This window comes from Pollicipes pollicipes, unplaced genomic scaffold (assembly GCF_011947565.3).
Source record: "Pollicipes pollicipes isolate AB1234 unplaced genomic scaffold, Ppol_2.1 Scaffold_6052;HRSCAF=7182_pilon_pilon_pilon, whole genome shotgun sequence".
NCBI lineage: Eukaryota > Metazoa > Arthropoda > Thecostraca > Pollicipedomorpha > Pollicipedidae > Pollicipes > Pollicipes pollicipes.
The window spans coordinates 11,229,806-11,254,273 of record NW_023596805.1 but is presented as its reverse complement, the minus strand read 5'-3'; the positions used below and the strand labels follow the sequence as shown (position 1 = coordinate 11,254,273).

The 24,468-nt window shown below is 50.4% G+C and overlaps 1 protein-coding gene across 1 annotated transcript in view; it reads right to left on the bottom strand.

Annotated features, from left to right (window-relative positions):
* The window catches only part of LOC119104785 (tachykinin-like peptides receptor 86C), a 37,267-nt gene extending 13,229 nt beyond the window's left edge, over positions 1–24,038 (bottom strand). Inside the window, exons 1-6 of the mRNA XM_037228508.1 lie at positions 23,942–24,038; positions 15,927–16,140; positions 10,708–10,842; positions 5,032–5,112; positions 3,318–3,391; positions 974–1,050 (exon numbers count right to left, since the gene is read on the bottom strand). Of these exons, the coding sequence (XP_037084403.1) occupies positions 974–1,050; positions 3,318–3,391; positions 5,032–5,112; positions 10,708–10,842; positions 15,927–16,140; positions 23,942–24,038 (678 nt within the window). The remainder of the gene's footprint in view (positions 1–973; positions 1,051–3,317; positions 3,392–5,031; positions 5,113–10,707; positions 10,843–15,926; positions 16,141–23,941) is intronic.
* Positions 24,039–24,468: the final 430 nt, after the last annotated feature.

The window sequence follows — 24,468 nt, the reverse complement described above, 5'->3', positions numbered from 1 at the left end:
GTACAATGGACATTTGAGATTACCGCAGTCTTCAGTTAAGAAGGGTATGAAAATAGCCAATGGGATGCTTTTTTAGGGAAACAACTGACTTTTGGACTCTCAGACCGGCTTTCAGACCTTGAATTTTTAACCAAACTATTGATAAGCTAAGTACGCACACTGAAAGATTACGTAAGCATGTGAGTAACTGATCGGGAGCAAAATCGCACTGATACGCACTTGTTTGATTATCAGCTCTTGCATACTGAAACAATCAATCGCCCTTGACCGCAACGGTGAACTCCCCTGCATTAGTGCAGTTGCTAGCTAACTAATTTCAGCGGACGGACCGGCGCTCTGTTCGAACTCCGTGACTGGTATCAATGTCCTGCTAGCCGTCTGAGCGTTTGAGCAAGCTCAGTTACAGCGAAAGCGTGCCGATAATAAGGTACTTAGCCAACCAACGTGTCGTTGATCTTAATGCGGTCGACAGTTACGTCATCCCGAGCATGACCGAGCCACAGGCCGGTTTCAAAACCATTTTCATTCCATTTGAAATGTAATGAAACAATAGGTGTAAGTAACAGAGTAGCAGGTGTATGCGCATGAATGTTCAGCGCCACACGCTGTCGCGCACTCTGCTGTGCGAAGGCACCCGCTGCGGCGGTTGCATTAGCATACAGAAACAATGGCCCAAACGGGATTGGAACCCAGGCTCGTTCAGTTACTTAATTGCTTAGTTCGGAGTCCGCAGGGCAAGCTTCTTGGCGAGCACTTCCTTCGGGTTCGAGGTGCCGTGTGCGAATCCTTGCATCTATTGCTGTGTTTTTCTTAAGATAAGGCATTTTATAAACAATCTGAAAATGCAAAGCGTTGCGCGTTGAAACCGAGCACATGCACAGGTGATGCATGAGGCTGACAACGATCTTCTGGAACTGCAGAAGGCCTCTTGGCCGGTTTCCTTATGCTGATGTTGCAACGTTCTCTCCCTCACCTTCCGTTTTGATCTCACAGAAGCCAGCTGACGATCGGTCTGTATGCCGATGCTGCGGCTGCCCCAAAGCTCTCGACCTGTCAAAAAGGGATTTGTCGAGCGCGCCTGGACAGATAAAAGCATATGACGGCTGTTAGCCAGACTTTGTAGCGCGGCAACGGCACCGATAAATCGGAAAACGCACTGATTTCGGGCCATTGGAAAACTCTATGCGTATAGCTGGCACACTTTGTACACATATGTGGAGCTCCACAGCAAAGCCACCAGGGGTCAAACACCTCCAGACCTCATGTTTGTTTACAAAATGAATGACAAACCACAAGCCGGATAATTTGTGCTTTACAGTCAAAGAAAGTTCGGCCGGACGTGATGAAATGTCAGCCTATAGGTAAGTAACCAATGTATCACTTACGCACGAAAATATTTGTACTATAAACTGTAAAACATTTTTAAAAGTCAAGACAAAATTGTAAAAATTGTAAAAATTGTAAAGAGTTGTAGTATGAATTGTAAAAAAATCGCACGTTTCTGAATTCTATGAATGCATAACCCAAATATTGCATACACCATACATCAGCAGCAGTCAAGCGCTGGCGCTGAAAGTGTCACTGATGTAAAATAGGCCTATATAGACATGGCAGCTCATGCAGTAAAACGGAGGATGACTCAGCTGAATCTCAATCCGTCAGGACTCTGTGAGGTCTGTAAAAGCGTGTGTAGAATAAGGTCTGTAAAAGGGCGTGTAAAATGTGGTCTGTAAAAGCATGTGTAATTAAGGTCTGTAAGAACGTGCGTAAAATGACGTCTGTAAAGATGTGTGTCAAATATGATCTGCAACAATTTGATAAGAAGGAGTCTGTAATGGCGTGCGTAAAGTAAGGTCATGAAAAGCGATTTATATCATGCTTGATTGGTCTTGGCTCGGACATTTCATTGACGTTTTTAAGGCAAATGGAGCTGTCAAACATTTAAAAGAAATGCCGCCACGTGAAGACATTTATGTTAGAGCTTTAAACGGTTTGCATTTGCGATCGCTCAACCATTGGTCGACATATGCTCATTCGGCTCATTCGACTCATTTGTCTCACATTGTCATCCTTCGCTTTCATGGGCCGCGTTTCTCAGCATAATCCTGCATCAGATGGTTTCCGGGGTACAGTTTTGTGGAAATAAGCACGGCGCATGCGCAACTTGCGCGCCACGCCCCACTGCAGCCGCTCGTTTCGTTCTGTTCGGCGCACTATCGCACGTGCGCCGTTTCCCGCCACGTACCTCCGCATTTTTGTGGACACCCTCGAAACACTAAGAACATTTTCGTGTCATTTTCGTTACTAGGGCCGAACTTAGCGTGACCTGTAAGCCACATCTTCTCGCTGCGAGGCCAAACCACTGGCCTACGGTAACGCACACAAAAGTCTGCTTGGCGATAATACGGAGAACTAGTGCTGCCACGCGTGCTTAGCCTGTTAGTGACGTGGTTTCAGCCTACATGTTGTCAATTTTCGCGACCCTTGGTGAGACGAATTGATGTCAAATCCCAGCGAGGTCAAATCTTAAAAATGACGTCAAATCAGCCTTGAAACCAGTGAAGCCCAACACTATGCACAAAAGTGGCTGAGATTTGTTAGTGCTGTATCAAGAAGTCATCCACAGTCAAAGCCATACCGTAGCAAACCCTGAAACATTGTCATGATATAAAACAAGCGGGAATGCTGCTGACACATATTTTGCAGTGTGTAATGTGCCAGTTCCATCGTCCATCAAGACAGCAAACGCGAAGCTATTTCGAGTCAAGGTAACGATAGCTCGTGGAATGAGCCCAGGTGGACTCATATTTCCCTTTTGAAGCAAATGGTAGTGTGCCTTGTGTTTCAGCTTTACTCTGCGGACCTGTAGAAATTTGCGCAGGGGCGGCAAAAATGTCTGGAAGCGAAAGCTGAACAGAGCTAGTCTGACCGCCTTTGACCTGAACCAATAAGCCGGCCACAGGAGATATTGCGAAGTTTTCTAATGCTACTGCTTGCTTTAGCAAGTCTAAGGAGGAGCTTAGATCCGCATCTCATGCCAATTAGGCGGTCCAATGTGGCGATAGATCTAGCACCGGCGAAGTTAGTGTTTTTTTAGAGGCACATTCAGCGTATCGAGAACATCAAAGCCTTAGGAAATCCCCTGGTTAATGACGTCCTAGGGGCGTCCCTTGGTCTGGCTCTACTCGCGGCCTGCTGGTGCAGACGCGCGAGCTGCCGCTGCAGGAAGGGGAGAGATTCTCTGCGCAAAAACTGCCGGGTGACTTTTTGCGCGTGCATCGAGCGGGTCTGCCAAAACTCCATATCACCGTGCTTACCGATGATGCAGTATGATACCGCCATAGCTAGCATTGGAAACACGTAGGTGGTGGTGAGAAATACCATGTTGTACCTGCAACACCAGGAAGGATATGCTCAGCAGCAGTATGTAGCTATTTAGAACAGCAAACGGCAGAATCACACGCGATCACAAGCCATGCCGAACCGTCATACACAGGTTCAACACGTCATACACGGGTCAGCACTTCATGCACAGGTGTAACACCTCATACACAGGGTAAACACGTCATACACAGAGTAAACACGTCATACGCAGGGTCAACACGTCATACACAGAGTTAACATGTCATACGTAGGGCAAACACGTCATACACAGGGTTAACATGTCATACGTAGGGTAAACACGTCATACGCAGGGTAAACACATCATGCACAGAGTAAACATGTCATACACAGGGTTAACACTTCATACACGGGGAAAAAACGTTATACACGGGGTTAACACGTTATACACAGGCTGACGTGTTTGCTGACGCTAGCTGTTTTAAGTCTTTTCTTAGCAGCGTTGATATGCAATTAAATGATTCGTTTTATTCAAATACATAGATGTTCATCTTCAAGGCCAATGTCTAAATGCCATCAGTCTGCCTGTGCGCGCTTTGATGTGTATGTGTTTTCCCTCTGACATTCTCAGGGTCCTGCTTTGATGTTTCTTGTTTGACGTTGGAACACCTATTTCACCGAACATCGTCTCAGCGTACAACATATCCAAGAACGCCATTTCGATTGTAACTCCAATAAATTCAGCGCACGTTATACCAAAGCAAATTTTCTCGACGCACATGTCCAAGCTCACTATTTCAAGGTGAATAGTTCCCCTGTAAAGTGACTAGGCAAATAGACTTAGTTCTTTTGTAACATATTCAGAACGCTGCGTCGCATTCTTCTGGCTCATAACGTTTCTTTCATTTCGCCAGCTTTCCATTACGAGGCAATAGTTCTGCAAGGTTTTGGAATTGACACAGGCCCAATGTTAACAGGCAGATGCAAGGGAATGCGGATGACGTAATGGTAATCATTATAATGGCCACAGCTTGGGCCAAAGTATTACAGCAAAAGTGTAAAAAGTAGCACTATCTCAGCTGCTGGGAATGCTTAGTGTTGAAAAGCCGCATTGTAGCATCATAATGCTCTACAACTTGAAGGAAAAAGAACAGTTCATCAGTTCACAGATTTTGGCATGGAAAAACAGAATGGTTTGCTCCAGGTACAAATCTGAACTCATTCCTTACACCAAGCCTTTAAGGGCTATCAGATTAACACGAGCCATACCTAGACCGCGAATGTGGGACTATTCATACCGCTTGCTTCCATTGAAAGGTGCTGGAAATAGTATACGTATGGGAAATGAAATAAAATGTTCGTTCGCCATCCTGCGCCAAACCATGCATTGCGTCAGATGCTGATGCATATGCGTCAGAATCGTCGACCGGCAACGGCGATTAGTGGCCAGGTGGCCGGCCGTTCTTGTCATTTCTGACTTCGTGACATTCCCTCTTTCTACTGAATGTGCTAGAATAGTCCAGCAGAAGAACTGTGTTCGATTTCATAAACTGGAAGGTCTTAGGCCTAAATGATGTTGTAAACGTGCATATTGATTTGTGTCCTGCAATCTGGTTCCCTTAATTAAAAAACTCCGCACAGCGATGAGGCATTCGTTTCAGCGCCGATGGTACTGCCAGCTTCACTCACACGTAGTCTGTGAAGGAGATCATGGGTGGTCCATCATCCCACACGAGAACGCAGCCGTGCCTCACGTTCCCGCCGCTGTACCTGCCGGGCAAGATCGCCGCAGGTCAGGTCAGGTCATGGGTATCCAGGTTAGGACAGATCTGATACCATGTCAGGTCAGGGCAGTAAGAACAACCCCGGCACCAGGTCGGGTCAGGACTGTCAGGGTGAACCTGGCGCCGGGTCAGGGCGAGGCAGACCTGACACCGGGTCAGGTTAGATCACGATTGACGACGCTAGACAAACCAGACCTGTTACCCGTCGGGTCACGTGGTCAGGTCGCATCAGACAAGTACGGGTTAGGCTAGGTTATGATTACATGACCCGGGTTATGCCAAGGACGCTGGATCAGGTCCCCATCCAGACAGGTAAAACCGGGCCATGGAACTTGTTAGGCTAAAAGGGGCCAGGCCGGGGTGGGCTGGAGTGAGATATCGCGGTAAACCTAAACCAAGTCAGTTCATGATCCGCGCCAGGTTAGGCCATACCAACCTTGATCACGACAGGCTCCCATCAAGTACGATCAAATCGGAAAGATCGCCCACCGAATCAGGTTAAATCACGAGTAGTCCTCGAGCAGATCAGGCCAGATCACTGCGACAGCGACAGTGATCATTCGGTGAAGCGATGTCCCGATACACAGCCGCTACCCAGCCGCCGTCAGTCTGGATTAAAAGCCACGATGGGTCCAGAGCGGCAACGACGCTACTGCCTGCCTCCACACCAATATCTGAGCTTCCACGCACGGGAGCACTTCGCACGTTCACCATTCAGCAACATGGATGTGTTATACGAATGGATCGAAACGAGGCGTTGGAAGGACGGGTGGAATATTTGTTTGAACATCGCCTTCCAGTCCTCTCGTACATACAATCACATCAGACTATAGTCAGAACAACCAGCCCATCGGTGACACATGGAGGCTGTGTTTCGCTACGGTAACGTCCTGTTACACATGCGCTGCAGTCTAGTGGCACTAAAACGCACGAACCTTTGAATCAGAGTGTAACTTCATGTGAGCCATGAGCTGGTCGGTGTTACGACCAGCCTTTACAACCTGTTAATTTGAAGCTCGAGGTACATCGCGATCTTCAAGCTTGAACATAAGGGATGCATTGCCAGCCACATGGTCTGTCGACGACTGTCGCTGTTTTGGTCATTGTTGGTCGGGGCGTATCGGTCAGAGGATCCCGTTAATCGCAAATGCGATCCCGGTGCCGAATGCCCTTGTTTTCTATTGGCCGCCGGAGAAATGGCTGAGCCAATGGGGCACCGAAGCTGTTGATAATACTCTGAACGCAAGAGTGCCCCAGCTAAAATACAGTGGTGCTGTGCCAGCTGGGATTTATGTCTTATGTGGAAAGCTAAGCATCTCAAACGGAGTGTCCCACATGTGTATGGGTTTTTGAACTGGAATAGTTATCTTAAAGATCATTCGGTGCAGTTCACAAGCCTGCCCATCTTGAGACCCAAAACCCCCAAGCTTTTGGGCAACGCACCCGCAAAGACGTGCAAACTATTCCGCGCAGACTATTTCGAGGTTTCCCAGTCATCGATGGCGCAAAAATGACGTCATTCACATCCTGCCATTCCCCTGACGGTGCGGCGCTCAGGGTTAATAAAAATATATTTGTCGAGTCGTTGATATCTAGCGTTCATGGGCATGATTTCCAGAAATAAAGGCCACCACTTGGGTCGCAACCCATGGTGTACAAGCTGTGTGAGATTCTAGCATGAATTACGTTTTGTGCTATATAATACAAGAAGTTATACATTTTTCCTAGTTATAACGGGAAAAAGACTTGCAACCGAGCAGCTTAAGAATAACGCAATAACCGTGCATGTGAATGCAAGTAGCCTCCTTAAACTCACGGATAAATACGCAAAAACACCGCGAGAAAAGACGAAAACACGAGAGCCTAACGATATTTGATTCACCACACATCCAGCGCTGCCGCGGGCCACGAGATATTGTTGTCGGGAGAGTGTTGGAGATTGAAAGTCTAAAAGTGAATGTTGTACACGCGCTCCATGGTGCAATAAAACAATAACGCATTGAGCAGCCTATTTGCCTAAAAAATGGGATTTTGTTGTCTGGAACTTTTTTTCCTGCTTGAAATTACACCAATAGCTATCAGTGAGCTTATTTCATAATGTCGGATGTTTGCTTTAATATCTTCGAATGTGGGATATTCCCTTTTAAATGTCAAAAGTTGAGGGGGGAGGGGGGTCGAGACGGGGTCGCCTCAATGGCCAACGTCAACCACAGAGTGGTAAAATTGTACTTTTTGTCGCTGACCGAATTTTTGCAGTCAAAATTATCGCCAGCAGCGTAGAGCGATACCAGATGACATAAAATGGTATGAAGTCCACTTCCAATAGCGTCATCAAGATTCAACCTTTTACCGAGAGCCTCTGTCATCACCACAATTTTCAACATTATGCACGCAACGAAAACGTCCAAGTATACGATGTCATTCAGCTAGTGACAGGATAATTGCTGCTGCTGGGAAAACGGGCGCACCGGCCCTAGTCTATGGACTGGCCCAATCACAACACTTTTCTTCCACCATCAAGATTTTGCTTGGGCCTCAGGTTTAAACTTGATCGACGGCTGGATTTGCTTCTTTGGCCGCAAAAAAACCAAAGACATGCGTAGCCAAGGCAGCTGAGTACCACGTGGCAGAATTTGAACCAGTGGAGTAGTAGTAGAAGTGGTAGTGGTAGTAATAGTAGTAGTAATAGTAGTAGTAGTGGTAGTAATAGTAGTAGTAATAGTAGTAGTAGTAGTAGTGGTAGTAGTAGCAATAGAGGTAGTAGTAGTAGTAGTAGTAGTAGTAGTAGTAGTAGTAGTAGTAGTAGTAGTAGTAGTAGTAGTAGTAGTAGTAGTAGTAGTAGTAGTAGTAGTAGTAGTAGTAGTAGTAGTAGTAGTAGCAGTAGTAGTAGTAGCAGTACTGGAGGATGACGTCCAATATGCGGGCGTCCTCGAGGCCTTCCCCTGATGAAAATCACGGTTGCGCTCCGAGCCCCATTTCACCGTCATGAAACTATCTACCATACCTCGGGCAAGCTACAAGCCTGACGTATGATTTGCGTGGTGGGGTTTTTCGCAGTGCCCCAAAAAAGTAAATTGTGATGTTATTTGTTAGTAGCTTCACATCAGGCTGCTAGTTCTTCCGGAACAACATGCTCGCTCTGACAGGAGGGCGAGGGGGTCGATGCGGCACGCCCCCCCCCCCCTCAAGGTTTTCTGAGGATACCAGTCCAGCATATTGTGCAGTCGCGCTCAAATTTTTGGTAGCCCCTGCGGCATCCATTGCGCGTGTGTGCTTCACAACTAGTATTTATTGTGTGCAGCAATTATGCTAAGGATTTCATCAGGACAATTGTTTCAACTCAACGCTAGCAAAAGTAATAATGATATTGCATCTAGGCAAATGTCTTGCTAAGAAAGGCCAACAAATATGAATGAGCATGAACACAACAGGATGGTTCATTTCCAGAGCTTGCTTGCTGCAGTAAGAGTGTTATTATCAGCAAATGGCCAACATCGTCCTTGCCTGAAAAGCCGCAGTGACGCTTGCAAAGTCGCAGTGTATTGAAAGTCACCACCCATCCCATATCAGTCGCATTGCAACGATTAAAGCATGTTCCTGCTGCCAGAGGAATCACCACATCCAGATCTTTCTCCAGTATTTCATGCCATTAGTTCGGGACACTGAGGGCCGGCTGTTAAAAGCAGCGAATCGGCTGACCGGCAGGACCATAGGAAATGCACCGATTTGTCGCCGACCTGTCACCAAGGCGAACGACCAACCAAAAATCATAGGATATTTTTGTCGCCGGGATGGAATGAAACCAAAAAAGATACCATGGTGTCGTAGGGCTCGGTGAAATTCCTTACGGAAAGGTTTGGTTGTGTTATTTGACGGAACGTGTTACCATGCAGGCACAATATCTATGTATGGAGGCCTCATGCTAGGTTTTGCAGAATGCGCCGTATCATTTATTTTATTTATCATTTATTTATCATATATTTTATCGCTTGGCGCTTCGTGGTGTGAGTTCATATAGATCATTGACGCACAAGCAGCTGCATCGATCAGATATCGTGTATTGATGTTCAGTTGGAGGAGAATCGGGGATACCCTAGCGCCACCGAAAATGCGAGGTAACCACGCGCGCGCGAACCCTTGACTGTGGTGAGGAAAGCGATCACATTTCGTACCAAATTAAAAGTTTCTCTTTACGGCAAAAGACCTAGCTACGTACCACTACCTGTACATGATAAACTTAGCTGCACACACTGAACAATGAGAAAATCTCAGAAATACTTGTTCAACCTACAGGCATGCGTCGGTATTCCGCGCCTTCGTCAAATTGGACAGCTGCGTTCGCCAAAGGCTAATACCGGTGCTGGAAGCGACGCATTTGCTATGCAGATGCCGTGCAGTTTTCATCAGCCAAGCTCGTTCTAAGTCCAAACATGCGAGAATGCTTCAAGCGAGGAATGAACTGCGGTAAGCATCTGTTTACCTAGCAATTGGTCTCTTTCTATTGCCTTTGACAATGTAAATGAAAAGCCTCCACAGTGAGCATGGAATGAAATTAAACTAAACTTGCATGGTTTCGGAACAAAGGGGGTGCACTTGGGTGTGCTCTATGACGTTTATCGTCCAGACTGTAGTCGGTAAGCACAGACTAGTAGGAACGTCCTCAAACTGCCCCATGCGGGCCAAACCCGCATATGAAGTCGGCTCTTCCAGCAATTCCAGGAAAGGTGTGTGGGCATGTTCTCCCCAGCCTTCCTTCGTCCTACTTCACCCTTTGAGTGGTATAGGACAAGATGAAAGAAGGGGACCTACTACGACCTGCTATCTCGCGTCACTGGTTGATCAACACCAGACGTTAGTTTGTCTTCTCCGCTAAGTCGCGTCATTTTCATGACACCGTGCGCATTACCCTTGTTTATCTGATGGCGTTGCTGCGTCTTGTTTGGTTTGTGACCACGCGGCAAAATAGCACCGGATCGAACGGTTTACATCCAAGTGTCCAAGCATTTATATGTCGCAACGTTTAAATAATTGACGTTTTGTTGTTTCCCAGCTGCGACCAATGCGATAAAACCCTGTGCACAAGTAAGCATATAAGCTTCTGGAAAACATGGCGATGGGCCCCGGCTAGTGTTTGAAAAAGTTGAAAAGCTTTCCGTGGTTCTGATAAGGCTGGGTCGGTCAGCGGGCACGCCTTGGACCAGCACCAGCACCAGCACCAGCCACATCACCACCAGCACCAGCCACATGACCTAATGCGCTCACGTTTGTAACGTGGTGTTACATGATCTGCCGAGTGTAACACGGCCACGTGCAGTCTACTGACGTGTGCGACAAATCGGATAACGAGCACTCAACCTGCGAGAGAATCAGAAACCGAGCACTCACACCAGCGAGAAAATCAGATAACGAGCGCTCAACCTGCGAGAGAATCAGAAACCGAACACTCACACCAGCGAGAAAATCAGATGACAAATGCTCGCGCCTGTGAGGTGCCCTTGGGGAGCAAAGTCACGTGCGCAGGAGAATATTGTCCAATTAAGCGAGGCCACGTGTGCCAGACGGACTGGCTGCCAGCACTCACGTGTGCGAGATGACCTGCGAGTAGAGGATGCAGGGCAGAGAAAGCAGAGTGCTGCCGGTCCAGATACCGACAATGCCCACGATGGCTCCACGCTTACTGAGCCGCCGTCGCAGCGGGTGCAGGATGACCAGATACCTGCGGGGAAAACAGAGCGTGTCGGTCTGCCGCAGCACACACGCGAGCGTGCATACACCCCGAGGCGCGGGAGGACCCGAGGTACCTGGCTGCAGAGGTTATCATCCTCCGGCCGCTGACGAATGTCCCGCAGCACATACACACACACACACGCGCGCGCGCACACACGCTCACGGGCACAAAGGGATGCAGGGCGGCAGATGCACACGTGCCTCCTTCGCGTGAAAGGCGGACCCGGCCAGGCGTGGCGGCTGCCTGGCCCAACGCGCAACAGGCATACGGGACTTCAGGAGGACCAAACACGTCTGACACCGCACAAAAACATCTACACTGTTCATCGCTGCTTGCTTGGCGGAGTGCGCTGCTCACCGCTGCTTATGTGATACTGCATACAGCTCACCGCTGATTGAGTGCATCCTCACCGCTAACCCGCACTCAACAACTCCGCACCCAAGTATCCCGGCCCAGCATAAAGCGTAATACATGACCCAATACACGATACACAGTATAACACACGATCCAGTACCCGTCTTAGCACCTGGCCCAATGCACGACCCAACACGACCCCAACACCCGGTCCAACACACGACCCAACAGATGTCCAACACACAACCCCATACCTGCCTCCCTCGAACGCCCCTCCCCCTCCACATACACATGCACGCCGCCCCGGGCTGAGGCCACGCCTCCACGAACAGTTGCCAGGGCTGGTCGAGACGACCCCGCGAAGTGCCCCGAGGCCGGTCAGGATTATTCGGTGCAGACGCTGGAGCAGTCAGCGAATCAATGCTCGGGGGAGCGACAAGCGCTTTCATGGCGGCTCAGAGCAAGCGGCCGCCGGTGAAGTTGGCAGGCTTCCGGCAGTCCTGCCGCCGGGGAACGTGGAGCCATGGGAAGTTCGGGGATGGGCAGGGGAAGTTCGGGGAAGCGCTGATGGGCGGCACTTTGTCGGCCCTCCTCGTGGGCCGGCGGACACAGGGGAGGATCGACAGGACGTGTCTGAGCCATGTTTGCCTGGATGTCGCACACGTGTTCCCGGGTCGAGGACTCGGGTCAAGTCGTGGCAGGTTTTATCGGGCTCGAGGTCCACTCTGGGTGCAGGCTCATCTTTGGGACTGATATGGTCTGACCTGATCTGATCTAAGCCTGATCTGAACCGGATCTGATCTGACTGACCTGAATGACCTGAAACTGATCTGATCTGACCCTGCGCGATGCTGGACGTTACTACCTAAGCCCGAGCGATCCTGAACTGAACTGATCCGCACTGATCGGAGCTGAATCTGAACTGATCTGAGCCTGTGTGACACTGAACGTTTTAAGCGATTATACCTGATATGAGCCCCTGCTCGATCTGAACCTGTTCTGCTATAATCACTGATCGAATCTGATCTGATCCTGATCTGAATCCGATCTGAACCTGATTCGATCTGATCTTATCTAACCTGATCTTATTTAGCCCGATCTTATCTAACCTGATCACCTAAACTGACCTTATCTAGCCTGAATTGATCTAACCTGATCAGATCGGAATCTCATCTGATTAGACCTCATCTGATCTGATCTGATTTAACCTGATCTGAATCTGGTCTACCTGGCAGGCCGGCAGACACAGGCGCGGATCGACAGGGGACTGTAGGCACATGTGAGCCACGTTGACCTGGATGTCACACCGTGTCCCGGAAAAGGGCGGAATAGGGCCCCGGGCCAGGTCGCGGAAGGCTCTTGTTGGACCCGAGGCTCACTCTGGGTGCAGGCTCATCTCTGAAACTGGCCACGTCTACCAGATCAGGAAACCCTTCGTCCCGCCATCAGTCGGGGTGGGGAGGGGAGACGGGAGGGGGGGGGGGGGAGTGCTGCCGTCCCACCCTTACCTGGAAAGGTTAAATGATAAGGTTAACCATACCGCATCTCGAGCAAGAAAGCTGCCTGAACACGTGCTTGCCCACTTGTTGCCTGGCTGTCATTCTCCTGGTTTTTCTCCGAGGAATAAGGCTAATACTACTATCTGCGCGCGGATAGTAGTATTAGCGCGCGGCGGGCACAATTTTTCTGTTCAATGTTCAGCCTGGTCCCGTCATTGCGGACCCCGCGCACGCCCCTGACGCCAGTGCGAAGTGCGCAGCAGCGACGTCATCGCAGCATCTGCCTGCGGGCCCGCAGCAGCTGCTGCCGGCGGTCGCCCAGCCGTATTACCGTCGCTGTCCGTGGCGATGTGTCGCGAGCGTGTTCAGCCTTCAAAGGAGCCGCGCCGACCGCCGCCCTCCCTCGGGCGCCGCCGGCAGGTCACGTGGTGAGGAAGTAGCCGGCAGGAGCGCCGGGCGGCCGAGGTCGGCTCCAACATGAGGCGGGGCAGGTGTGAAATTCCGATGAGAAGAATCCGGCGTAATGGCATGCGCTGGAATGCCCATAGAATGTCGCCGGGCGGGCTTCCTTCGCCACCGGGGTCAAAGGTCATTTTGCCTTGCAGGCTTACGAGCAAGCGTCGATATTGGTTCTTCGGACCATGCTCATGGGTGCAATTGTGAACTTCCTTCACAAAGCCGACGACGTTACAGCAACTGAACTGCAGTTGCTTTTGCTACCCATTGATTTTGTGACCTTTCTTCCATCGCCCGTAAGGCTGCAAAGTATTCCTTGCTCAACCAGGTTTCCGATCCCCACCTGCCTAGTGATACTTGGGTGTCAGCTGCGGCCCTGACCCACTGTGTCGCTCCGTCTCTGCTCCGGTTCTGCTCCCGTGCAACTCCGGCGTTACCGCAGCACTGCCCAGGTGCTGTTATGGTGCTGAAATGGCGACGGCCTGATGGCGCTGCAGCGACGGTCTGGTGCTGCTTGGTGCTGCTCCGGTGCTGTTCCGGCACTGCTCTGGTGTTGCGGTGCTGCCCCGGTGCTGCTCCAGTGTAACTCAGGCGTTCCTCTGGTGCTGTTCTGGTGCTGCTGCGGTGCTGATGTAGCCCTGCTCTGGTGCTGCTCTGGTTCTGCTCTGGTGGCAGTCCAATGTTGCTCCAGTTTTGCCCAGGTGCACCCCCGGTGCTATTCTATTACTGATTATACACTATTCTGGTGCTCCTCTGGTGCTACTCCGGTGCTACTCCGGTGTTGCCCCGGGGTGCTATCCATTGCGGTTCCGATACGAACCCAGCGTCGCCTCGTTGTCGCTGGTTAAGCCCTGGTTATTGTTGGCTTAAAGCCTCATTTGCCCCGTTCCGCCGTGGAGTCGTAGCATTTTGGTCTCGGAATTCTCCGGCATTACCTCCGTGCTGTCAAATAACCGCCACGCTGGACGTTCTTGACGGCTGCCAAACAACCACGCCCTTGACCTCCACAATAAACTTACCCAAAATACTGAAGCCAGACTGAGAGGTGAAATGGTACGTGCTTGTCCAGCGCTTCGTCCATGGCAACACTGCACCCGTGTCCGACAGAGATATATGGGGAGGGAATTCATCAAAAACTACCGTAGTGCATCACAATTTCCATAACACATGACATGCAGCTCTCAGCCAGCAGGACATGCTGGGACAAATTGGCTTTTAAGCTTGACTCCCGACATTTCATAACGTGGGCTAGCGCCCGTGAGCTCGGTGAGTCCACAGCTCGCTCCGGTCGGCCAGCTGGGATTAGTGCCCCTCGACCGCTTAAGGTCATCTCGCTTCCACACCGTCCGCGCCATCAGAGCTCGCGCTCCTACACCGCCGCTGGGAGCATTCCCAAATGTGGCTTCATTCCGTGCCAGCCCCAAGATGGGGTACGTGGCGAGCCAGCCAACGCGCCCCGCGGGTCATCTTTCGCCCGGGGTGGCTCGTGCTCTCACCCCGGCCGGCACATTACTGCCCGCGCCTCTGTCATTGGCACCAGAGCATGACGGCATCGGCATGTGCATTTTCGCACGCTGGGTAATCAGCCGGTTAGCCGAGACCGGTCAATAGGCCAGGCGGTAGACTGAACCAATGGTAGCGTCTCTCAGTCAGATGCTCATGAACATACGAACGCGCTGCACGTGACCCCCAGCAAGGGTCATGACCGTTTCCTGCCGGGGGATCCGTGAGGGCGAAAGGTCATGTCGTTTTCCCGTACGCTCAGTGCGTATTTTGACCAGGGAACTTCCTCCCAGGGAAAACCGCATGGGGGAAGTCACTTCTCGTCGCCGACAGTTGGCTTGGGCGCGTAGTGTCAACCGCGTGTTTGTGAATATCAGGCGAAATTCGCACAGGGTGTCAAACCAACGCCAGGGCTATCAAATCAATGCTGGGAGTTATCATATCAATGTCGGCGGTTATCGAATCAATGCCGGGTGGACTGGCTGATCGGCGCGAGGCCTTAACCCTAAAGACAGGACATCCAGGCATTGCATCAGATCGGTGGTTCTGAAGCGATCAGATCAGATCGCTTCAGAACCACAGATCGAATGATGTATCAGATCGGTGATTCTGAAGCGACTCTGCATGATGGTGAAAAAATTGCCTTGCCTCTCGTCATTTGCAGAAGTCGGATATTTGCGTCGAATATAGCGCAGGATGACTTGCTTACATTGGCCACTTGCCAGCATTTGGAGACTCCAATTAATTATCAGATCGGGGGAGCCCATCATTCATGGGTTATTGCATCATACCATGCTGATGTTCCTTCTGTCAGGCGCACTCGCACGAGCGGATGGAAATTCTGGCCGTTTTTTAAAGGTGGCAAGCTTGGGTAAATTTTAGTGTCTTATTGAACTTTATCGGTGTTGAGCACAGCCAATGCTAGCTGTGAGTACGGTTACTTTGGCCAGATGGAAGAACTTCACTTTTTACAGTCTTAGGGTATGCTCAGCAACAGCAACAGATGAATGCCGAAAGCCTGTGTCCGAACACGACTGAGCTGGTACGAAACTCATGGCTTCACTGCTTTCAGTTAAACAAATCCTGGAAAGTAATAAGAGAAAGCCGGAACAGCAAGAAGAAAAGCCATTTAACCAAAGCGCATCCCTCTCGGTTCGCCATGACAGGTCTCACAATCCTCGCATTCTCCATCTTTGCACCAGACAGAGCACAGCGGGTCGATGCCGCGTCCAACCAGGCTGCTGCAAGACTCCAACTAACCTCTCCAGGGCGATGGCCATCAAGGTGAGAACGCTGGCGGCCACCGTCAAGTTGGCCATGAAGTTGTTCAGCACGCAGTAACTGGCGCCGAACGGCCAGTTGGCGTTCAGCATGTACACGAAGTTGAAGGAGCAGTTGAGGCAGGACATCAAGAGGTTGGCGACGCTCAAGTTCACCAGGAAGTAGTTCGCCACAGTCCGCATCTGGCGATGTGCTGAAACAGCGGCAGAACAAATTGCTTCACGCCTAGTCCAGTTCTGCTTGGTTCTGTTCGGTTTGGTTTATTTCCCGGTTTTGATTCAGCGCGATTTGGTTCAGCTCGGTTTGTTTCAGTTTCATTTGATTCAGTTCGGTTTGGTTCAGTTTGGTTTGGTTCACCTCGGTGTGGTTTAGCTCGGTCTTGTTCAGCTCGATTTGGTTCAGCTTAGGTCAGTTCATGCAATTACATTCGGATTTGGTTCCGTCCAGATCAGCTTATGCAATTACAATCAATTCCACACCTGAGTGCCAAAGAGAAGATGATTATGATTATGATGGCCAATGCCGACAGGCAATGAACATATTTACAGACAGATGAATTGCATTTCTCAATCCGGGTAGGGTCTGCGACTGCTCATCTGGATTGAGCAATCAATTAGGGGTTTATGGATTTCTCCGTGCTTGTTTCAGGTGACGACTAAATTTTCATCTGGATTGACTATACTCTACGGTATACGGTCCATCCTCATTAGCAGTACCACGTGTGCCATCACACATCATGGGGCACCATCCGCTGCCATCGGGTACTATGGCGATAACTAGTGCCACCTCCGATGTTAGGGAAACCCTGGGCCAAGTGCCAAACGAATTGAAAGGAACATGCAGCCTCCTTGGAGCTGAAATGCAACGAGCTGGTGGCATACCTCTGACATGGCGTCGATCTCACGGCAGCGACCGGTGGCTTTTTACAAAGACATTTTTTGTTGTGAATAGCGGCTGTTTTCAAGGCTTTTTTCATGGCCGCCACTCAGGGATCGTCTGATCCGCCTCCTCATAGCAATTTCCACCAGAGGGCTTGATGAAAAACCCCACCTACCTCCAACAAGTTCTAGCGGCAGGAAGTGGTGCAAAGTACAAAGCTATACTTCTATTTCCTATTTCCTACCTATTTCTATCTATCTTCTTCTGTTTCCTACCTATTTTTGGTGAGGGGCTGACCTTAGTGGTGCGAAGTACAAACCTGCATGTATTTCTTGGTAGAAGCAGATTTCACTTTTGCCGGCCTTAGCACAAATAAGCTTCGTTTTTGGCTAAGGCTTAGAAGACATAAGCCTAGAATTAGGCTAAGATGGTGCAACATTCAATTTTCAAACGGACACAAACGGAGGACCATCAAATTCATTCACTGACCAAAAGACAGATCAAAATTACATCTGGTATTTATTCTTCATGTGTTAGAGTCATTTCAGCTACTCAAGGGAATGACGGCGAGAAAAAACCTGGTGGGACAGGAATGGACCACTCCAAGGAGAGACGAAGTTTCAGCTGCGCAAAGCAGCAAAGACCAGGCGAAACATCGCATCCAGTTTTCCAAGTCAGTCATCTGGAATAGTTTGGAACAGTGCCGGAGAATTCCCGCATGATTGCTGCACAGTTGCTTCGAGAGAGATATTTGAGCGCGAAGTCCTGCCGAGGCCATGCGATTTGACATTTGGCTCAACTCGTGTTCCGTTCAGCAAAGGTCAGGCGAACGGTTATTGGACAAGGATTGATGGTTTGCTCCCCGGCAGTGGCAGCAGGATAGGCGCTTTACCTAACATGAGCTAGCCCATGAGCCATCCTGCCAGGTGTTCAGATGACGCACTTATGCCCACATGTTCGCCGCACGGGCCTTCATGGCTTGTCAGGTGGGCTCATGTGGGCTAGATTTCTCGTGAAGGGAGCATACTGATCGCTCAGCTTGTTAAATGCCACAACTCTTTTAAATGCCAGGATTTCGATAAATAACAGAATGCCAGTAAATGCCAAAACACCGACAAATGCCAGAATACTCGTAAAAGGCACTCGTCTGGCATATCAAATGCCAGAATATTCGTAGTACAGGAAAAAGTGTATAAGTCCTGTATCGTAACTACCACAAACTTATCAGTTTTACCTTTTTAACACTTCACTAGCGTAGTTTTACGGAAAGATTGAAACGGAGCACCAGCACCACAGAAAAAAAGCTAAGTGATGCATAATTATTGCATCTTTGTAATGAGAAATTCGAATAACTGTTCGGACTATGGCCCTCGGTGTGACAGCTGAGAAAAGCGCGAACACAGCCGAGTGATAATGTCCTGAAGACGGCATGTTCACAAAGGCGATCACCCTTTATGTAAGGGGTCTACGTGCACGATATCCACGTTTCTGAGCTCGTTGGAGTCTCATTCACACGCATTGGAACCAACCCTAGCCGCGGCACAGCTTCGTTTTCTGACAAATGAACCCGAATCCAGCTCGAACGTCCTCCGCTTTCATCCATTCGTGACCGGTGATCCTCGATCAAGGGCCTTGCCACCGGAGATGGGACTGCAGAGGACCAGCAGGCTTCGCTGACCAGCCACCATCTTGATCACGGAGTTCGGCCTCAGCGGCTTCAGCGGCTTCAGCAGCACAATCAGTCGGAGGTGGCTACCCGCCCATGCCAGGTGCAGTCGACTACCTGTCCACACCAGGTGAAGTTCCCCAGGCAGAGGTGGCCAACTGTCCACAACAGGCGTAGGAGTTTGTCCACCCGTCCACTGTCCACCCGTCCACACCAAATAGAGGTAGCTACCTGTCCATACCAGGTGGAAGAGGCCACCTGTTCCACCAGGTGGAGGTGGCCCCCTGCAATGCGAGATTCGAAGCTGGCTGATACCCCAACGCTCAGCGGGAGAACATGCCAATAAGAGGTCAATCGATGGTGGGTGGCCCAGCCAGTTTGCAATAAGCAAGGGCAGACGCGACAAGTTTTGTGGCATTGCGTGCTGAATGCTTGCACTCGCTATTCTCGGCTTTTCGAGTGGCGCGCCACATTATGGCTGTTGCGGATGTCGGGCGTATATTGCATACTGATATGACCCGTAAAACATTTTGGAAACGCACTAATTAACTGTTCCAAGAACAAGAAATCTGCTACATGTTCTCCACGCTTGGATGGAGAACTGTGATGAAAACAGGAATTTCCCTTACTTTGATGCCTGGAATTCTTTGACGATGTTCGGGACACGACGAAGCGGGGCTATTTGGGTTACACTTTTGAAAGAGTAAGATCCCAGTTTGCCACCAGGGAGGGGAATACCCCTGGCCTCCACTGATCACGAACTGGGGTTATTTGGATCGTACCGTTGAAAGAGTAGGGTCGCAGTTGCACGGGGGGTGTGAGGAACACCCATGGCCTCCTCTGATCACGCTCCTCAGTTGGACGTATTCTCCCCGATTTTCATGTTTTCTCTGCTTCTCAAAGGACCGCAAAATAACATGGCGACATTTACGTCTCATTCCTGTTCGCGTACCCGCAGTTCATTCCAAGTGAATGAGATAACATCTGTTTAGAGCTAAAATTACATGAGGTACGACTCGCGAAGAAGATAACCAAATTGAAATCACGAACCTCGACGTTGCGGTCGGAACACGAAATTAAACAAAGAAGCCGTAAGTCCAAATGCTCATTTAATTTCGTCATGCGCACAGCTCGGCTTGCAGAAGCCGTGGCGATATCGGGCGGTGCCGGAACCGAGCTGCCAGGTATGCAAATGCCCTGCGTCACTCTGACAGCCGGATGCGAGCATGCTAAGGCGCTGACCTCCTCTTGACGCGCTCACACAGGGCGGCACGATCGCAGCACAGCGACCGGATCGCCGGTCGGCCGATCGCAAAGCGCGCGGGGTAAAGGTCGTCACGGGCCCTGAAAGTGGTAACGTCATCCCAATGCTCCACACAGCCACGCTTCAGCCCCAGTGACCATTGATTACACGGTGATTGGGTCACCTTTGTAGACGTAGGCCTAGATGGCCGTTCCGAGAGTTTCGAGAGCTAGATTTCCGTGCTCGTGTGTCGGAAGCAATCGCGGTGTTCAAGTGGTCTCAGTCCAGTATCTCCACAACCGGTGAGGGATGGTGCCAACACTATGCGCACGCCCCCGAGCCAAGTCTGGCTACCAACTGAACCACCTGTTGAACTCAGTGGATGTGCCAGGCAGCGCCCCAACCCCCCTCAAGGCTGAGAGAAAGCGCAGGACATGAAGGGAGTCAATGTACCTTCCGGTTTTGGGTGTAAAATGTCGGAAACCCTTTTAGAGATAGGAATCAGCGGAGTCGTATGCTTTTACCAAGCCTGATGTGTGTTTTTAGTTTCTACCGACAAGAATGTATGACCGTTGGCGAAGTTCAACGGCTTTGTGGCAGACGAACAACGCGGTACATGGTCGGAAATGTTAACATGCAAGGATGACGTTTTTCTTGACGACCTTGTGCCCACCGAGCGTGGCAAGGCTGTTTCTGGCTGGTTTAAAGTTCGAGGAGTGGCGGCTGAATAGTATTAGACAGCAAAATGGGTTTCCTTCTATCGGACATTTTTGATGGATACTTGATCAGGACGATCAGGACTTGCTAAGCGCAGACAACGAAGCGGTCATCAATTGTTCAAGTGGTCGTGGTCATCTTGGCATCCTGTGCCGGCGCCATGGTTATCCGTCGGCATGGGATACCAAGGAACCGTGCGGCAGGCGTGATGAGAGGTCGTAGGCGAATATTTCAAAGACAATAGGGCACAACAAAGATCCCTGAGTGACACCGTGAAGAAACAGAAGCTGAGAACCACTCTGGCGCTAAGTTAAGAGCCTCCTGACACTGTCCATCGAGGTAACTCCGGATGAGTGGCGGACCGCCGCCATGCCGCCGGAGCCCCGTTCCAAAGGCGCCGTGGTCGACGCCGTCAAACGCATTATCGATGTCGATGCAGGTGACAACAGCGACACGCTCCGTATTGACGCGACGCGTCAGCGCTCGATGGACTGAAACGGGCCTAGTTTACTAGCATATTTTAGAGGGCAAGCAACAGGGATGCGTTAGATTACTAGCAGTGTCACGAGATCCCGGCTTCTCAGCCTGAAGAACCAAAGCCACCTTTCAAGAGCAGGGGGAACAGGAGACCATTGAGGCGTTTGCTCATTTTGCGGGGCTAAGCAAACGAGCTCCTATGACAGCGAAGCATTGTTTCAGTGCGTTCGGTGGTAAGGCATCAAGCCCAACGACTTTTGAAGAGGATAGATCACTCATTGCCTTTAAAAACTTGGACGAAGCCGCCAGACGCCACGTAAAGCTGGGGTTTTGACGTGCGACGGTAGCCCCTCCCCCGAAGGGGGGCCTACCGGTGCTGCCCACCGCATGCTCTGCCATAAAATTTGCATCCGATCATGTTTTCTTGGTCGAGGAGATAGGTCTGAAAGTGCAGTTCGACCCTTGGCCATGTCCACAAAAAGACCAGGAGCAGAAGTGTCAGTTGTAAATAAAAGACAGCCGGCGCACAGTGCTATGCTAGAGGACCCGGCCTGTTAAGCGGTTAAGACACCCTGTGCCTAATACAAGCCATGGAACTATTAGATACTTTGAAAAAACATAGCTGCATAAAAGCCTGACATAGCGTATTGACAATTAGTGCAGCATGTAAAAAGATCCTTACGTCCTACGACCACTCTTTCTTCAGCAAACGACTAAATCACTGAATAGACCGATTGCCTATCAACAATAGCATAGCAACAGCCTACATATTTCTTCTTAGCTCGCTGTTTGTCAACTTGGTGATCTTCTAACACCCACCTGTTGCCCCTACCGCATGGCGCCAATGCATACTTTGCTCTCGTCCATCACTACGGATTTTTCGTAGCCGTTCGCCAATGCTGATGATCTGCGCTCAACATTTGCGTCCAATTTTGCGCCCGAGAATCCGCGGCCGTTGGAGAGCGCCGCCGGTGCGGGGTGTTGAGCCGCCCGTGCCCGGCACCTGCGCGCGCTAATTAGACGAGCCGAGATGAGGATCGTTAAGGCGAGGGGGAGAGCGCCAGCTGTGCTTACCCCCAGCACTTCCGGGACGGCGGCGAGATGGCCACCAGGGATTGCCCAACAAACCGTCGGGGGTTTTGCCCGGGGTGCGTGGGGTGGGTAGGGGAGGGGACGGTGCGTCCAGCCCACTTGAGGCTTCGGATTGATTGTCAGTGATACCCATGTGCTGTGCATATGTCCCATACCTATGTGCTATGCATAGCGTATGTGCCATGTGCTGGCAGTTGGAACCGGCGAACTCACTCAGATTCCGCCCGAGCTGCAGGGCTAGCCCACGTTACTCTACAACGGTGCTGAAAAAACTTAAAGCTCCCGTCACAAACAAGATAAACATATTTTGCCAAAACGGACACGCCTTGACCGAGCTGTTGAAGAACAGCAGAGACCGTCCTTGGACTGTCCAGTGTCTCGTGGGGTGCAACAGCATGGTGAAGGGCCGGCCGAGGAGATTTCATTCGCTTTGGCCGTTAGTTGCCCTTGGACATTTTGGTGAGATAATTATCTGGGCCTTCTCAGCTCGTGGGGAGGCATATTGACTGACCGCCGTGAGAAAGGGAGGACAGGAGGTTCAGGAGGGTTGGGGGGAGTGGGGTGAGAGGAGCGAAGTGTTGTGGATGTGCCGTGACCACGATTCATAACCAAATGTGCCTGTAAAAGTACGATGTCCGCACTAGGTCGTGTGGATTATGCACCGAAGTAAAAGGTGTAAAATCCGAAATCACACGTACCTGGATATTGTGACACCAAAGTGTTGTCGGGTCATGCCAAATTGATGTTCACGATACCAAAACAAGTAAAAATTACAAGATGAAATCACAAAAAAACGAGAATGTTGAAACATGCCAGTTATTTAGATGCCTCCTATGCCCGTGTGCACGAAGCGAACTGTGCAATAAACTGGAAAAGACAAAAGGGCTGGTTTTGCCAAATTGATGTTAACAATATCAAACCAGACGTCAGCGCTTTGAAAAGCGCTTTTCTGATGAAATGGAAAGAGCCGGGAGAGAATGGGAGGGTACGATCCGCTTCCTAACTCGTAAGAAATGAGCACGAAAAGCTGTCAGACAAAGCCTCTGAAAACAGAGTACCACCGACAGCTACCTACTAGCGAGCAGTGTCTTGAACATCACCAATGTCCTACCACCAACAGTGTCTTGTCTACAGCTACCACCACAGTGTCTACAGCGTCAACAGTGCCAACAACTGCTATCAACAGTGGTCCGGCGAACCGCTGGATTGATCATTTCCAGGTATGCATTATCATATCACTCTTATGATTTTATTTATTACATTACGTGTTTCCAGTTGATCATTATCTGGTTAGACTTCTTATATCTTAATTGCACTTTCTTTGATCATAGCAATGCATCGCCGATGGCCCCGATTTCATGATTACTTTTGCCGGTTCCTCCGAACCCATAGGCTTTACCTGCGGGGTACACTCGATTATCTGAAAACTGAGCTGCCATCATTTACGGAACCATTCAGGGCCTACAACATGTGACTAGAGCACATGCAACGAATGAACTGACGTGATGACGTACAGCGATCAAAATCAACGCTAATGCAATACGATATAGAAACATCCTTACCTCACCAAAATGTCCTGCCTCGACTCGCATTGTAGGGCGGATTATTTTTCCAAATAATCGGTCGGAAATGACTCTAAGATTTCCGTTCCGAGGACAAATACGTGGATAAAGGGGGGCTCTGCGATTAACGTGCCGACGATGTCTCCGGAGTAGGCTACGTGAGAACGTCTTATAGGTTACCACAACGATGACGACTCTCGAGCTGCCTCATCAAGGACTACTCTCATGCAACTTCAAAGACGTCGCTTCCAAAGATTGCTCACCAATAACAACTTCTAACAGACATGCCAAGGACGCCTTTCGCAATAATGAACTGAGCAAAATCCTACCTCACGGCACGTCTCTGGATTCAACTCACCGAGGATGATCCAGCAGACGATGATGTTGCCGCCGATAGCCACCAGCAGCATCAGAACGAAAGCCGTCATCCACACTGCCCACGGCAGCCAAGCCATCTCAAAAGGCCTCATATCACCGCCGCACGCCACGTCACCGTCCATGACGTCAGCGTCGTCTGCCGTGACGTCAGAGCAGTTGGTGACGTTCCCACAGCAGCCGGCTGCCGCCATCTTGGTTTGAGGATTTTTGATGGCGAGCGGAAGCCGCGCGAGGAATGTTGACGTAGGCGACGCTCGCCAAGCCAGGCGCGTGGAAGCTGCCCTGAAGCTCTAGGACGAGAGACTGCAAGTCCTGGTGGCTGTAGCTCCTGGTGGCTGTAGCTCCTGGTGGCTGTAGCTCCTGGTGGCTGATCGTGGCTGAGAACGTGCGTCCCGCCGCAGGTCGAAAGGTGCGAGGAGGCGTCGCGGCAGACTGAGCCTGGGAACGAGTGGGCAGCGGAGTCATCAGCGGATGAACTTGACGTTGTAGCGGAAAGAACGTCATGCT